The sequence below is a fragment of the Trachypithecus francoisi genome, unplaced genomic scaffold, assembly GCF_009764315.1.
Source record: "Trachypithecus francoisi isolate TF-2019V2 unplaced genomic scaffold, Tfra_2.0 Lachesis_group11, whole genome shotgun sequence".
In the NCBI taxonomy this organism is placed as follows: Eukaryota; Metazoa; Chordata; class Mammalia; order Primates; family Cercopithecidae; genus Trachypithecus; species Trachypithecus francoisi.
In genome coordinates, this window is record NW_022681456.1 from 77,389,108 (window position 1) to 77,402,756 (window position 13,649).

Sequence of the window (13,649 nt, forward strand, 5' to 3'; positions counted from 1 at the left end):
TGCTGGTTTTACGGTTCGGTGAACATCACGGATCCTGCTGACATGTGATGTCTCCCCTGGAAACCCAGCTTTAAATTTCTCTCTCTTGTGCTCTTTGCCTTTATTTCTCAAACCAGCTGAGACACCTAGGAAATAGAAAAGAACCCATGATAAATATCGGGGGTGGGGTTCCCCCAATATCTGGCATGCCAACATGGTCTTTGTTTTTTCCTAAGTGCGTGTGGGAACCTGATTCCCTTTGGGAGGTGTGGAGAAACAACATCAGCTTGGTTCACAGAAACGTGTGTTCGACTCCCTGATGACTGATGAGTAGTCTGTATATGGTCTGGGTTAACTATCGGTCATGCAGAGTCCAAACATCATGGTTATCTCTGCTATATTAAAATGTTAAAACAGGGTGGTGTTCAAGTGCCCATGGAAAATATGGTCACTCTATTCAGGACAGTGGAACAATACTGTCCTTGGTTTCTTGAAAAAGGAACCTTAGATGTAGAAGTATGGGATCGTGTTGCTGAAACATTCAGGGAACTGGTCTCCACAGGGAATTATGTTCCTGTCACCATTTGGGGTGACTAGGCCTTGGTACGAGCCATCTTGATGACATACCAATCCTGTGACTCCCTATAGTTACCAGCTTTCTGAACTGACAACACTCCACCTCCTCCTCAACCATCCTCTCCCACATGGCCTTTGTAATCTGATCAGCCTCTCCTTTCAGCTACTCCTCTCCCACTTGAAAATGTTGAAAATTCAATGTCTAACTCTGGGGACTTTGGATTATGGTCACCCGCTGATCTTATTTCTTTTCACCAAGAGCCAGTACTTGCAGCAGCTGCAGCCCCAACTCACACAGCCCAGGACCATATATATGCTAATTCTTCTCTTTTCAAACCTCCAGAGTCACCTAATGGCTCCAGAACCAAGCTACAATTTACCTATAATTCTTCAGGCCCTCCCACTTCCACTTCAGCCCCTCACCCTCCTGTCATTTCAGGTCCTCAGCTGGTCACATTGCCATCCACTCAGACTACTGCTTCATATCCTTCTTCACACATGAATGCCAGTAATCACCAGTATACTTGTGCTCCTTCTGCTCCCCCAATCCCCCTTTCTCACACTCTCATTCCAGTCAACCCTCTCAGCCTCAGTTTCCCTGATCTATGCATGCTTTTCCTGTCACTTCTATGCCAACTCCATCTCAGATGCCTACTCTTGAAACTTCAATGCAACACCTATTATGCCAAAACAGAGAAACAAGTGGATTAGACGCGTGGACTTATCTGGTTGCACTAGACCCACCTAACTTCCAAGGGGTACAAATGCGTTATGTACCTCTTAATCTTACCTTTTTAAAAGAATTTAAGGATGCTTGTACTCAGTATGGCCCTACTTCTCCTTATGTTAAACTGGTATTACAAACTCTTTGTACAGTGGTCACTTTACTTCCTTTAGACTGGGACCTTTTGGCAAAAGCTGCTCTGACCCCATCTCAGCATTTATAATTTCGTACTTGGTGGTCAGAAGAGGCTGGTTTGCAGGTTCAACTAAATTGGACTAATGGCATTCTAATTACTCAAGCTCAGCTCACAGGCTCTGATAGTTCCTCTGATACTTATGCCCAATTGAACTTTGATGCTTTTACCACAGAACAAGTAACAAAGGTGTGTATGAGAGCTTGGGATAAATTACACAAATAAAAACTTGCTGGTTTTACAGCTTGGGGAACATCACAGATCCTGCCGACATGTGATGTCTCCCCCGGACACACAGCTTTAAATATCTCTCTCTTGTGCTCTTTCCCTTTATTTCTCAAACCAGCCGAGACACCTAGGAAATAGAAAAGAACCATCATTATCCCCATGTTAAAGATGAGGAATTTGCAGAAACTATTTCAGGTAAAGGACATGACCAAGGGTCACACAGTAAGTGACAGAGCCAAGATTCAAATTCAGATAGGCTAGATCCAGAGTCCACTCTATGAACTGTTGCATAAAGACAAATGAAATGTTAATCATTTATAATTACAGGAGAAAAGCAGGCTAAAAAACAGTTTGAAAAGTGTGATTCTAATTCTGTATCAAACACTTAAAAAATCACATGATTATACACATAGAAAAATTGTTGTGTTGCATGCCATGGTGTTAATAGTATTACCTCTCAGAAGTTGCATTTAAGTGATTCTTATTTCCTTTTAAATAATTTTCTGTAATGTCTATATTTTCTATAATAAAACGTCATGATTTCTTCTTTTGAAAAAAAAAAAAAAGCATATAAAGATGAAGCAAAAATTCCGGTCTTGATTTGGTCAATGTGGGTGCTAATAAAAGCAGCTCTTGAGCCATTTCAAACAGATGATGAGGCAGATTCAGATGAGGAAGAGGAGGACAAGTGTAAAGAACTAAATTCAGATTCTGAACGTGAGGAACAGAAAACGGAGGAAATTAAAGAAAAGAAAGGGAAACTGAAAAAAGTGTGTTTTACTAACCCGTCGACACCACTTGCTGAATTAAGTGAAAGACCATCTCCTCTCTCTCCCCTTAATGGGCGAGAAGATGAATTAGCTACAAACCTTACTGCTCCTGTAGTTGTAACATTAAAACCTGGAGAAATTGGTGGTGCTTTACAAAATTCTGTTCAACAGGCTAGAGCCAAGGGAGACCTTGAAGCATGGGAATTTCCCATAACTATAATCCAGCAGGGAGGACAGAATATAGCTAATTGGACTACCTTTCCTTTTAAGCTGTTAAAGGAATTCAAGCAAGCCATTAGTCAATATGGGCCAAACTCTCCTTTTGTGCAAACTTTATTAAAAAATGTTTCTCTTGATAATAGATTAATACCATATGATTGGGATACTTTAACAAAATCTGTTCTCACTCCATCTCAGTACTTTCAGTTTAAAACCTGGTGGGTTGATGAAGCTCAAACTCAGGCAAGGGAAAATACACGAACACAACCACCTGTGACTGTTTTCTTTGAACAGTTAATGGGAGTCAGACCTGATTGGGGTTGACTAGAAAATCAAGCAGTAATGGAGGATGTTGCTGTTGCTCAGCTGCGCTCTGTATGCTTATGAACATGGGAAAGGATAAATGTTTTAGGGTGAAAATATCCTTCCTTCAGTTCTGTCTGACAGGGACCTAAAGAACCATATATTGAGTCTATTGCTCGGCTCCAAGAGGCGTGTATAAAGCCATAACTGAAAAAGCAGCTCAAGATGTTGTTATACAGATTCTTGCATACAATAAGGCTAATGCAGAGTGTAAAACTTCTATTAGACCCCTGAGAGGGAAGGCTCACTTAGCTGAATATATTAAGGCTTGCAATGGTATTGGAGGTAACTCCAGAAATGAGGCTGGATTATGCCCCATTTCTCAGGCTCCTGTTTCAATTGTGTGCAGTTTGGACACACAAAAAAGGAATGCAGAAAAGGAAGCCAAAAGGCAAGAGCTACTACCATCAAACAACAGAAAAGCCCTGGTGTATGCCTCCATTGTGAAAAAGGCAATCACTGGACAAGTCAGTGTCATCGTAAAATTAGCAAAGATGGGCAACCTGTCTCGGGATATGGGAAGAGTGGCCTGCCTTGAGCCCCTCAACAAACCAAGGCATACCCAGCACAGCCAGTGCCCTTACAAATGTACAACAATTGTCCCCTGCCACAGTAGGCAGTGCTGTCATAGACCTCTGCAGCACAATTTCCATCTGCTTGCTTCCTGGAAAGTCACCAAAAAAGGTCCCTTTGGGGGTTAAAGAGTTGGTTTATTACTTGGAAAGTCTAGTCTAAGTTTGAAAGTTGTCACTGTGCATATGGGAATAATTGATTCTGATTATATCGGAGAAATTCAATTAGTCATTAGTTCCTCAGCTCATCAGCTCACTTCATTTCATTCATTTGATCTCTATCACTGATACCCTTTCTTCCACTTGATCAAATCATCTACTGAAGCTTGTGCATGCATCCCGTAGTTCTCGTGTCATGGTTTTCAGCTCCATCAGGTCATTTAAGGACTTCTCTACACTGTTTATTCTAGTTAGCCATTCATCTAATCCTTTTTCAAGGTTTTTAGCTTCTTTGTGATGGGTTTGAACATCCTTCTTTAGCTGGGAGAAGTTTGTAATTACTGATCGTCTGAAATCTTCTTCTCTCAACTTGTCAAAGTCATTCTCCATCCAGCTTTGTTCCATTGCTGGTGAGGAGCTGCGTTCCTTTGGAGGAGAAGAGGTGCTCTGACTTTTAGAATTTTCAACTTTTCTGCTCCGGTTTCTCCCCATCTTTGTGGTTTTATCTACCTTTGGTCTTTGATGATGGTTGTGTACAGACGGGATTTTGGTATGGATGTCCTTTCTGTTTGTTAGTTTTCCTTGTAACAGTTAGGACCCTCAGCTGCAGGTCTGTTGGAGTTTGCTGGAGGTACACTCCAGACCCTGTTTTCCTGGGTATCACCAGCGGAGGCTGTAGAATAGCAAACATTGCAGAACGGCAGATGTTGCTGCCTGATCCTTCCTCTGGAAGCTTTGTCTCAGAGGGGCACCTAGCTGTATGAGTTGCCAGTCAGCCCCTACTGGGAAGTGTCTCCCAGTTAGGCTACTTGGGAGTCAGGGACCCATTTGAGGAGGCAGTCTGTCCATTCTCAGATCTCAAAATCCATGCTGGGAAAACCACTACACTCTTCCATGCTGTCAGATGGGGACGTTTAAGTCTGCAGAAGTTTCTGCTGCCTTTTGTTGAGCTATGTCCTGCCCCCAGAAGTGGAGTCTATAGAGGCAGGCAGATCTCCTTGAGCTGTGGTGGGCTCCACCCAGTTCAAGATTCCTGGTCACTTTGTTTACCTCAGCAATCATGGACACCCCTCTCCCAGCCTTGCTGCTGCCTTGCAGTTCGATCTCAGACTGCAGTGCTAGCAGTGAGCAAGGCTTCATAGGCATGGGACCCTCCGAGCCAGGTGCGGGATATAATCTCCTGGTGTGCCGTTTGCTAAGGCCGTTGGAAAATTGCAGTATTAGGGTGGGAGTGTCCTGATATTCCAAGTACCGTCTGTCACGGTTTCCCTTTGCTAGGAAAGGGAATTCCCTGATCCCTTGTGTTTCCCGGGTGAGGTGATGCACTGCTCTTCTCCATGTGCTGCACCCACTGTCTGACTGGTCCCAGAGAGATGAACCCTGTACCTCAGTTGGAAATGCAGAAATCACCCGTCTTCTGCATCACTCACACTGGGAGCTGCAGAATGGTGCTGTTCCTATCTGGCCATCTTGGAAGCAGGAGGAACTATTCTACCCTTTATATGCTTTTTAAAAATCTCTGCCAATTCTCTCACATTCATCTAACTCCATAGTCCCTTGTTCCGGAACCATGGGCAAAACTGCTTTACTGCACTAAAGAGTGATAACAAATTCTGAGTACTAACTTTCACTCCCCATCTTCATAAAAAATGCTTTAAGAAATTTAAATAAGCAGAATGTCTGCTTTCACTTTGTCCCATTGTTACTCTGGTTCTTCTGAGCACTGAGCTTTCCTGCCAAGCTTCTTTTAGACGTCTTTGGGTGTCCTTTGATGATGCGTCCTTTGCTTCCACATGCCCTGGTGTTCCTTCACCAGAGTCTTTGTCGCCCCACGTTGGGTGCCAGGAATGTTGGGGTTGCCAGACCCAACACCAGGTCATGGGGGTGACAAAGTCTGGCAGAGTCAAAGGATTGAGAAAAGACAGTTTGAAAGAGAGAAGTGGGACCGGGGCACCATTGAGATTGTGGAGGCTGTGAAGGCTGTCAGACAGGGATGTTTAAGTCTGTAGACGTTTCTACTGCCTTTTTTTCAGCTATGCCCTTCCCCCAGAGGTGGAGTCTATAGAGGCAGCAAGCCTTGTGGTGCTGTGGTGGGCTCCACCCAGTTCAAGCTTCCTGGCTACTTTGTTTCCCTACTCAAGCCTCAGCAAGGTGGACAACTATCCTCCTGCAGGGCTGCTGCCTCACAGATCAATCTCAGACTGCCATACTAGCAGTGAGCAAGGCTCCATGGGTGTGGCACATGCTGAGCCAGGCATGGGATACAATCTTCTGGTGTGCCGTTTGCTAGGACAGTTGGAAAATCACAGTATTTGTGCAGGAGTGTCCTGTTTTTCCAGGTACAGTCCGTCATGCCTTCCTTTGGCTAGGAAAGGGAAATCCCCCAACCCCTTAGGCTTCCAGGGTGAAGCAATGCCCTGCCCTGCTTAAGCTTGCCCTGTGTGGGTTGCACCCACCGTCCAACCAGTCCCAGTGAGATGAACCAGGTACCTCAGTTGGAAATGCAGAAATCTCCCATCTTCTGCATTGATCACACTGGGAGCTGCAGACTGGAGCTGTTCCTATTTGCCCATCTTCTGCCTGCTTTCTTTACATCTGAGGTTGGACACCCCCATAGGATCCTGCAATCTTTCTGCCCCAAAAAACTGCTATAACAGGAGGGAACCTGTTCCTGCCCACCCTTTGTCTACTCCTTCTCCTCCTAAAGAGCCTGACCATGCCCTAGTTTTCTGAGGAGTGATTGATATTCTAGGGTGCTGAGCAGGATGAGGACACTCAGGCTCAGAGAGGGATTTCCATCTAATCTGCCTGGAAACCATGTGTAGCTACCCCATAAGGTCTTTCTATGTTCAGAAGGTCACGGACCAGGGTTGTAGGAATAGGAGATTTGTAAAGATAGTTTTGACCCCTGTACTTGGAGCAGAGGGGTGTGTTTTCCATGGAGAGTGTGTGTGGGCAGCTGTGTGTGAGCCTGTGTGGGCTCTGTGTGTGTTCCTGTGTGAATATATGTGTGTGCTCCTTCATGGGCACAGCATGCATGTAGTGGGCACAGCAAGGCAAGAGAAATCAGGAGACTAAGGACACATTGCCAAGTGATAATATCTTCCTACTGGGCAGGACTTGGGGTGTGCAAAGGTGTGCATGAATACTGCAGAAGCAGTTCAAAGAGCAGAGAGGTGGGGCCAGAATAAATATGTTGCAGAAAGACAGTCATCAAGGAGGAAAGTGAGGACTCTGACCAAAATGCCTGAGGGTTTCCCTGCCTACCACCGCCCTCTGTGTTCTTAAATCCTCCTGTGTCAACAGAGGCCAGACTCTGGGTTCCCCCACAGCCTGTCTGTGTCTGTCCTCTGCAAAGCCATGTGGCTCTACCTGGCAGTCTTCGTGGGCTTGTACTACCTTCTGCACTGGCACCGGGAGAGGCAGGTGCTGAGCCACCTGAGAGATAGGTATGTGTTCATCACGGGCTGTGACTCTGGCTTCGGGAAACTGCTGGCCAGACAGCTGGACGCACGAGGCTTGCGGGTGCTGGCTGCGTGTCTGACGGAGAAAGGAGCCGAGCAGCTGAGGGACCAGACTTCAGACAGGCTGGAGACGGTGACCCTGGATGTCACCAAGACAGAGAGTGTTGCTGCAGCCGCCCAATGGGTGAAGGAACGCGTGGGGGACAGAGGTAACCACCCAGATTTCTCAAGTCTGTCTGTGTCTTCCCTCTGTTTGAAGGGACCACCTCCTGTCTGCTCCCTGGGAAGATTTCTACAGTGTCTTTCCAGGTTGAAGTAACAGTAGCTTTCTAGTATTTCTCACTAATCAGGCTGGCCTGAGCCCCATCTCTTTCCAATCTTTAACCTATCCCGACATTGGAGGTGTATAGTCTTGGGGAGAGTTTGCCCTGATGAGATTTTTCTCTCCAGAATTCCTCTCTATCCTCTCTCTCCTGTCTAAGCAGAAATCATGGATTGTTTGATGCTGAGAGCCTGAGTTAGAGATCTGGAGACTTGCTGGAGCATGGTTGAGAAGGGAGCATGGGGCTACAAGGGTGCACAGAGGCTGTAGCTGTGCTGGAGCTGAGCTTGTGTTCCCAGCACTTTACCTTGTTCTTGCTAGGGCCTATCAGCATCCACCAAGAGCTACGACCATCTCCATCTTCAGAGGAGGGTATCAGCATAAAGACTGCTTAAGGAAAGCAGAACTAGTGAGGTGTTACTTTTTCTTTCTTTCTTCTTTTCACTACACTAATTCATCTGTCTTATTACAGGGGAAGAAAGAAACATGGATTTATTTTATGTAACAATAAATGCAGAATATGATCTTTGTTGAAAATAATGAAAAGAATAAAGATGAAAACAAAAGTTTCCCTGAAATTGTCATCCATACATAAGTCCTTTTTACAATTATACATATTTAGGATTTTATATTTTGTTCTTAGTTTCAGTCACCTTAGATTCTCTGGAGAAGATAAACATTTTTACACCATAATGATCATTTTTATAAAATTGTATGTAATTATTTAGAATACTGTATCATTCCAATAGCCTACCTATGTAAACCATACTGAGTGGTTGGATATGATAGCTTTTTATCGTCATAAATGTCGTCTTGGTGGACTTTTATTGGCCAGCATCTCTATAAGTGTGAGATGTCTGGGTGGAGGAATCTGCATTTGCATCAGGGCAGGGCCTGTTATTGAGCAGGGGATGGATTCATATGCCTAGGCTAACCCTTCCAGATCAACAACTGCCACCCCCTGCCCGGACTCAAGGGACCCTGTGCACCTGCCCCCTGGTTCTATGGGTTGAAAGCTCTATTGACTTGAAGTCTTGGGGATTGTGTATTTGCATCTTCCAGAGAGATTTTCCCAGAGCTGAGTGAACTTGGGACCAAAGGGAAGGATGAAGAGTGGGCTTCTGATGCAGTATGAGGAGAGGGTGACATTTTCTGGGGCAGAGGGTGGAGTCTGTGTACTGAGAGGGGTGATGCAACCTTGCTTTCTTCCCAAAGCCTGTGCATTGGAATTCCCCAGTGCTTTCTATAAAAATGTTACTGGATATTGATGCAGGATGTTTCAAGACCAGTGCCCTGAGGTCAAACACAGGATATTCTCTAAGTTCCCCTAAGCCTAGGACTTCAGGTCTGTCTTTTTCTGTCTTCCCTCTCTCCCTCACTCTCCCTCTCTCATGTCTCTTATTCCATCAACAGATGATTGCGAAACACTCACTATACAAGGTGTTAGCATACCTGAAAATGCAGGTGAATGTCTATAATGTCAGCAACATTCATGTTTAACTAACCAAACATTGGTCTTCATGTTTCCAGACATGGACAATAGTTCTTTAACATGATTTCATGCAATCCTTAAATAGGGATAATAGCTTATTGTCTTTCAGGCAGTGAGCTGGGCCCTGAAGAGTAAATGGAAAAAGAACTGGGTTCCGTGGCCCACTAACTGCTGAATGTCCAGACCCAACCCCTGCAGATACTGTGGTGCTTGTTTTACCCTCCTCCCCATCCCACACCTGTCATTCTGCCTTCACTTTATTGGGATGTGAGTTGCACCCTAACTGTCCACCTGCACAGGCACAACACAGTGATGCTGTCTCATCTTCCCACTGTCCCAGGACTCTGGGGCCTGGTGAATAATGCTGGCATCTCCTTGCCTGTGGCCCCCAATGAGTTGCTGACCAAGCAGGACTTTGTGACCATATTGGACGTGAACTTGTTGGGGGTGATCGACGTGACTCTGAGCCTGCTGCCCTTAGTGAGGAAGGCCAAGGGCCGTGTGGTCAACGTCTCCAGTATCTGTGGCCGGGTGTCACTTTTTGGTGGAGGCTATTGCATCTCCAAGTATGGCGTGGAAGCCTTCTCCGACTCTCTCAGGTATGGTTCTGGGACGAGGCCCGCCCTAGTCTTCCTGCTCCTGTCTTTGTGGGGAAGTCTTTTCCAGGGAGTTCCTTGAATCCCAGCCTGTAAGACCCTTTCATGAGATCCCTCTCTGTCTTCTTGTGTGACACTCTTGTCTTCCTCTTTCTGGATTGAGCTGGCCATTCACTGGGAAGCACCTTCCTGAGTGCTGGGTGGCAGGAGGGGCCTCAGGTCAGAGAGTTTCTTGAATGATACCTCTTCCTTGGATGGATCTCTTGGTCAGAAACAGCCAGAGGCAGAATTGGACCTGGATCTTTGGCTTCTGATCCTGCCAAGAGGAACACAGTACTGAGGTTCCCAAGCCAAGGACAGGGGAATACTGTGTATCAATGACTAATCCCAGGGAAGGACCCTAAACACTTCTTCCCATTGCACCTTGGTATTGGAGCCACAAAGGCAGACCAGGCAGTCAGCACTGGATGGAAGAATGCTTTGCACCCTACAGAAGGAGCAGAGAAAGATCAGCTACAACAGTGTGTGTTGGTCCCCTGGCCAGGGAGGCTTTCCCGGCAGCTGACAATGGGCATGTGGCTTGCTCACACCCCTCTCTTGCTGTAGTAAATGGCCCCCGACCCCTCCTCCCTGGAATCTGAAATACTTGTAAAGCTGGGGCATGCCTTAGTGCCGCAGAGCCACACATGCTCATGCAGATGCAAGAGCACTCACTGAGTCAGAAAAAGGGAAAGATACTTCCACACCAGGAGATGGGTGCCTGGCTTTGGGGCTCTTCCTCTCTAGGGAGAGAAATGCTTCAAGCCCTGAGGCCATTCCTTCGTGGCTCTCTGAAACCCAAAGACAGCATGCAGAAGATGGCCTTTCCCAGCAGAATTCATGTCCAGAGCCCCTTTGACAATGGGTAGAGCATCTGAGTCCACACAGCAGATGCTTTAGGCCCTTGTCTAAGTGACAAAAAAATCCATCCTTAATCAACAATAAGGTTTTGTCTGTGAACTAAATCTTGATACCTGAGAGAGGTACAAGAGATCTAGAATCAACTGCCAACGCTTATAAGGTTGGTGATCAAGTCAACCTTGCTGGCCATGGTACCCAACTGAGTTGGGAAGAGTCTTGGAGATTCTGTCTGAGCTGGAGATTGAGAACTCGAGCTGGGGATTGAGAACTCCACCTGGCATCCTGGTAAGGAAGGCTGTGAAGGGATCCTGGATGAAGGAATGCGATCAGCCCAGGCCCAGGGTGAGCATTAGCTACCTGCATGTACTGCAGAGTCCTCTTGTGGTGAAGGTCAAGGCCAGACCTGGTGGGGGATGCTGGGCAGGTGGGCATGGGTGGGCTCCTTGATGGCATGTGAGTCCTGGACAGGGGCTGTGCTTTATGCTGTTGGGAGTGAAACCCCCCAAAAAAGTGGTTTGTTCCTTGGTCTAATCAGTTTCTGGACACCCACCAACTGCAGGAAGCCCAGTGGCTGAAAGTGGGGAGCCAGACTGAAGACAGATGCTTCTTAGAGGAGAGTTGCTATCACCCAGCTCAGAGGCCAGGGAGATTCCTGGGGCAGGAAAAGGATGGAGGGAACTGAAGACTGGAGAGGAGGCAAAATGTGGGAATTCTGGTGATCCATTGGATGTGAGGGACATAGGAGGAGACAGCACTAAGGTGCTGCCTTGCTTTGGAATTGGTAGGATTTAGGGCTAGTAAGCTCATGTGTGTAAAATATGGAAACCCCATACAGAGGCAATGATTCTTTCATTATTATGATCCCTTGATTGCTGGAAATTAAATATTCCAAGCTTTCTATCTCACCCATTGTCCTCATATATTGTGCTGTCATAGTTTTACTTTTATTGTTTGTGTTTTACCTTCCATGACCCCTGAAGTCTTTCCCCTCTGCTTCTCTTTCTTGCAGGAGGGAACTCTCCTACTTTGGGGTGAAGGTGGCTATGATTGAGCCTGGCTATTTCAAGACTGCTGTGACCAGTAAAGAGAGATTCTTAAAGAGCCTCCTGGAGATTTGGGACCGGTCCAGTCCAGAGGTCAAGCAGATCTACGGCGAGAAGTTTGTTGCATCCTGTGAGTAAGCAGTGGAGGGTGGGGAGAGAAGCAAACCCTCATGTGGAATCCCTGGTCTACCATTGGTGTCTGAAGAGCATTAGAGTTTGATCTCCAGGCTCTTCCTTACCCACAAAGTGGAGACATTTAGCCCCATTTCCATGATGGGTACTGTGTGGTCAACTGGTCATGAAAAGCAAGTATCCAGGCTTCTCAGAACTTGGGACCAGTGTCTATCTGAACTCAATATCATTATTGAGGAGCAAAGTGAAGCCAGAAAGGGAAGACATTGGTAACTGATAACAAGCTGGCATTAGAGAGAGCTGATTTACATGTGCTGAGACTTCTGTGGGAGGAGACCATCATTTATGTAGTCCAGATATTCCCGAAGAGAGACAGACATGACTTAGTGTGGAACACTTGTTACTTTCCCATGGATGGGCTCCAACTCAGGGAATTTGGATAAAAGAGATTTGAGGCAATGCTTGACTGGGGGTTGTGGGGTGGCATGAGTTCTTAGACCCTTTCCACTCTAAGTTGAATCCAAAGCAGGAGCGGTTACAGGTGGAAATACACATGGATCATTTCTCATTCTTAACAGGTAAGAAATCAGCTGAACAATTGGAACAGAAGTGCACACAGGATCTCTCCTTGGTGACCAACTGCATGGAGCATGCGCTGATTGCCTGCCACCCCCGCACTCGCTACTCAGCTGGCTGGGATGCCAAGCTTCTCTACCTCCCCATGAGCTACATGCCCACCTTCCTGGTGGATGCCATTATCTACTGGGGTTCTCCAAGCCCGGCCAAGGCTCTATGAAGCCAAGGATCAGGTGCATGGTTGCATGGATTTGGGGTGTGCTATGAGGGTGATGTATCCTTGGGAGAGAAATAAAGTAGAGGGAGGACGCTGTCAGGTCAGTAGGACACCGATCTCACCTCCTTCATTACCTCCTGGCCATGATTCTTCTGGGAGATAATTCTGCTCTCTGAAGATGTTGGTAGGAAAGTTTCAAGTTAAGCAGCTGAGAAACAGGAACCAAATAGTGCTCCTGGGTGCATTGTCACCTTAGGTGGCCACTCAAGGGTCCAAGCCTCTTGTGTTAACAACTGGGGTGGGTGTGAGCAGGTGGAAGGAGCCTCAGCCCATGCTATTACCTCCTGCTTCCTTATCAGGCTGTGTGTTAATTCTGGGCCAGTCTGGGCCATGGGGTGGAAATGGCTTGGGAGACGTGAGGGGACCCCTTCTCTGAAGATCCCTGTATACGTGGTGTTGGGAACGGTAGCACAACCATTACATTGCCCCATAGACCTCACGAGTCATCCCAGCAGCAGTGGCTGGAAGGTGGTGTCCTCAGTAGGGATCTGTGCAAAGGACAAATAAATCAGTTTTTGATTTGTCTTGAAAGCATGCACTTCCTTTGATTGTTTTGATGTTGAAAAACTTGATAGTTTCACCCATGTGCAGTGATTTGAATGTTCTTGTGAAGTTACACTTGGATACCAGACACATGAGATTGCAATCCCTCTCTTAGTCTGGGTTCCCTCCTTTGCTCAGTACCCAGAATCACTCCATCCAGAAAACCAGGTCGCTGTCAGCATCTCTAGGACTATAAGTCAAAGGCAGAAAAGAGTGAGCAGGATTAGATCTCCTCCTAATATTGGAATTCTCTGCTAGAAGGAGAACAAGATCCCAACGGGGAAGTCTGATCTTAGAGGCAAAGAAAGGGGAAAGAGGGAAATGAGGATGGGAACCCCCAAGCTGCTGGGAGTGAGGAATGGAGTGACTTACACAAGTGGGTAAGAGTTTTTACACTTTCACTCCTGAAGATGCCCTTTCCCTAGATTTGGGTGGCCTTGGGGAGCAGTGGGAGGAAGAGGTGTGTGCCTTTCTGAGTATCAGGGGATGAGAGGCATGGTCTGAGAATGGATTTGAAGAGA

At 46.5% G+C, this 13,649-nt stretch overlaps 1 protein-coding gene across 1 annotated transcript; it reads left to right on the forward strand.

Moving 5' to 3' along the window:
- Positions 1–6,297: 6,297 nt before the first annotated feature.
- On the forward strand, positions 6,298–13,116 carry LOC117089910 (retinol dehydrogenase 16-like). The gene is made up of 4 exons (XM_033221618.1): positions 6,298–7,456; positions 9,402–9,660; positions 11,567–11,730; positions 12,311–13,116. Exons 1-4 carry the CDS (start codon positions 7,144–7,146, stop codon positions 12,526–12,528), a joined length of 954 nt encoding a protein of 317 aa, XP_033077509.1. The 5' UTR covers positions 6,298–7,143; the 3' UTR covers positions 12,529–13,116.
- The last annotated feature ends 533 nt before the right edge of the window (positions 13,117–13,649 follow it).

Bases quoted from the DNA above. Each gene is read 5' to 3' on its own strand.
- LOC117089910 (XM_033221618.1), top strand. From the start codon at position 7,144: ATGTGGCTCTACCTGGCAGTCTTCGTGGGCTTGTACTACCTTCTGCAC. The intron at 9,661-11,566 runs GTATGGTTCTGG...TCTTTCTTGCAG, and splicing joins GCCTTCTCCGACTCTCTCAG to GAGGGAACTCTCCTACTTTG. The intron at 11,731-12,310 runs GTGAGTAAGCAG...CATTCTTAACAG, and splicing joins CGAGAAGTTTGTTGCATCCT to GTAAGAAATCAGCTGAACAA.